The sequence below is a fragment of the Morone saxatilis genome, unplaced genomic scaffold (genome assembly GCF_004916995.1).
Source record: "Morone saxatilis isolate NCDOM2014 unplaced genomic scaffold, NCSU_SB_2.0 Contig2, whole genome shotgun sequence".
Taxonomy (NCBI): Eukaryota; Metazoa; Chordata; class Actinopteri; family Moronidae; genus Morone; species Morone saxatilis.
This window is the reverse complement of record NW_023339762.1, coordinates 4,866,590-4,868,150: the sequence shown is the minus strand read 5'-3', so window position 1 is coordinate 4,868,150 and position 1,561 is coordinate 4,866,590. Positions and strand designations below refer to the sequence as shown.

At 39.1% G+C, this 1,561-nt stretch overlaps 1 protein-coding gene across 1 annotated transcript in view; it reads left to right on the top strand.

The window, feature by feature from the left end:
* The first annotated feature begins 1,068 nt into the window (after positions 1 to 1,068).
* Positions 1,069 to 1,561, top strand: part of LOC118330769 (protein NLRC5-like) — a 5,485-nt gene continuing 4,992 nt past the window's right edge. Inside the window, exons 1-2 of the mRNA XM_035665442.1 lie at positions 1,069 to 1,127; positions 1,336 to 1,425. Coding sequence (XP_035521335.1) covers positions 1,409 to 1,425 — 17 coding nt within the window. The 5' untranslated portion in view covers positions 1,069 to 1,127; positions 1,336 to 1,408. The remainder of the gene's footprint in view (positions 1,128 to 1,335; positions 1,426 to 1,561) is intronic.

The window sequence follows — 1,561 nt, the reverse complement described above, 5'->3', positions numbered from 1 at the left end:
AATGTGAACATAAGCCTACAGGCTCTGGCTGCACAAAATACCAGGTCCATTCTATATATGGCTTGACTGAATACTTGATGGTTATTGTTTACTGAGATATGTGGATCCATATTACAGGATGCCCAGCTAATCAACATTTTAAATTCAATATTTAATCAATAGTCAATGTCAGTCCATTGCTTTACATCTTACATTACAGAGCTGTAACTAAACCTTGCCATCACGCCCATATACTGTCTGAACCGGTGCCCACAGACTTTACTGCTGCTAGATAGTGCGAGTTTCGTTTTGTGCACGCGCATACAAACACGTGTTCACCCGTGAATCTCATTCACTCTCATGGTGTTTTTTTCCTCTTTTTCTGAGAGATAGTTCCGTTTATCCACTGACCACTACTCACTGAAGTTGTAAACACTGACACAAGAGGGAGGCTGGGCCCTTGCGTAATTTGCAGGGCCCTACGCAGCTTGTGTAGTGTGCGTTTAGGGTGGACTGGCTCTGCAGTAATGTTAAGCCAAAACATCATATATAATATTGAAAAACTGTCAGGGACCATTTTTCTACACAATGAGTACTCTCGCTTTTAATACTTTACTTAAAACTTGCTGTTAAGACTTACATACATACATACTTTTACTTGAGTAAAGGATCTAAATACTTGTTCCACCACTGGATACATTGCACTGACAGAGAATAATGCAGTGCTGAGTATAATAACCGCTATTTATTGACCTCTTGTTTTATTTGTCTGTGTGGTCAAAGTTCAAGCATTCACAGTGTAAGTAACTGGCAGATGATATGTTTTATGTGACTTCCTACTACTTCCTGTTTTGTCACTGGAGCAGGGTTGACCACAACTGACATTTATGCATGTTATAATTAGATATTCAGCACTATCATTTATCACTGCTAGTGAGAGTGAATACTGGCTGTGATTCAGATTGGATAATTTGTAATAGTACTACTGCGAGTGCATTCATTCAAAGCAAATGTTTTCATAGAGTTCTGTGTGCTAATATGTGTGTGTGTGTGTCCACCCCCATATCTGTCTGGGACCCAAATGGATGTGAAACTCTGCGGAGACATTGACTCAGTCCTGCCAAAATTCAGTGTACCAAAAAGATCATGTAAGACTGGATTTATACCAAACTACCCATCACAAAGCACACAAGATAAGAGTGACATAAAGCTATATGTATTCTGCATATGGTACATTTTTACTAATATACTACTAAATACTAATATGCCAGTTATGCTATACTAACAAAAACAGTGTTTGACATTCATAAGAACTGAACAGCAGCAGATTGTTGACGTTCAGATGTTGCTTCTCAGTGTGAACGACAGCTGCTCTTCAGTGGAGGGCTTGGTGATTCTGACTGCTCTCCTGTCTGAATGTCCGACTGTGATGGAGCTTCATATCAGGTACAAACATATACGTACCATAAATGCACACACCTCTTAAACAGACTGCACTAACAAATTTGCTCACATCAGACAGGACCATCATACCATTCCTCTACTACAAACAATCAGCAACATATTTAAATTTTATTTAGCC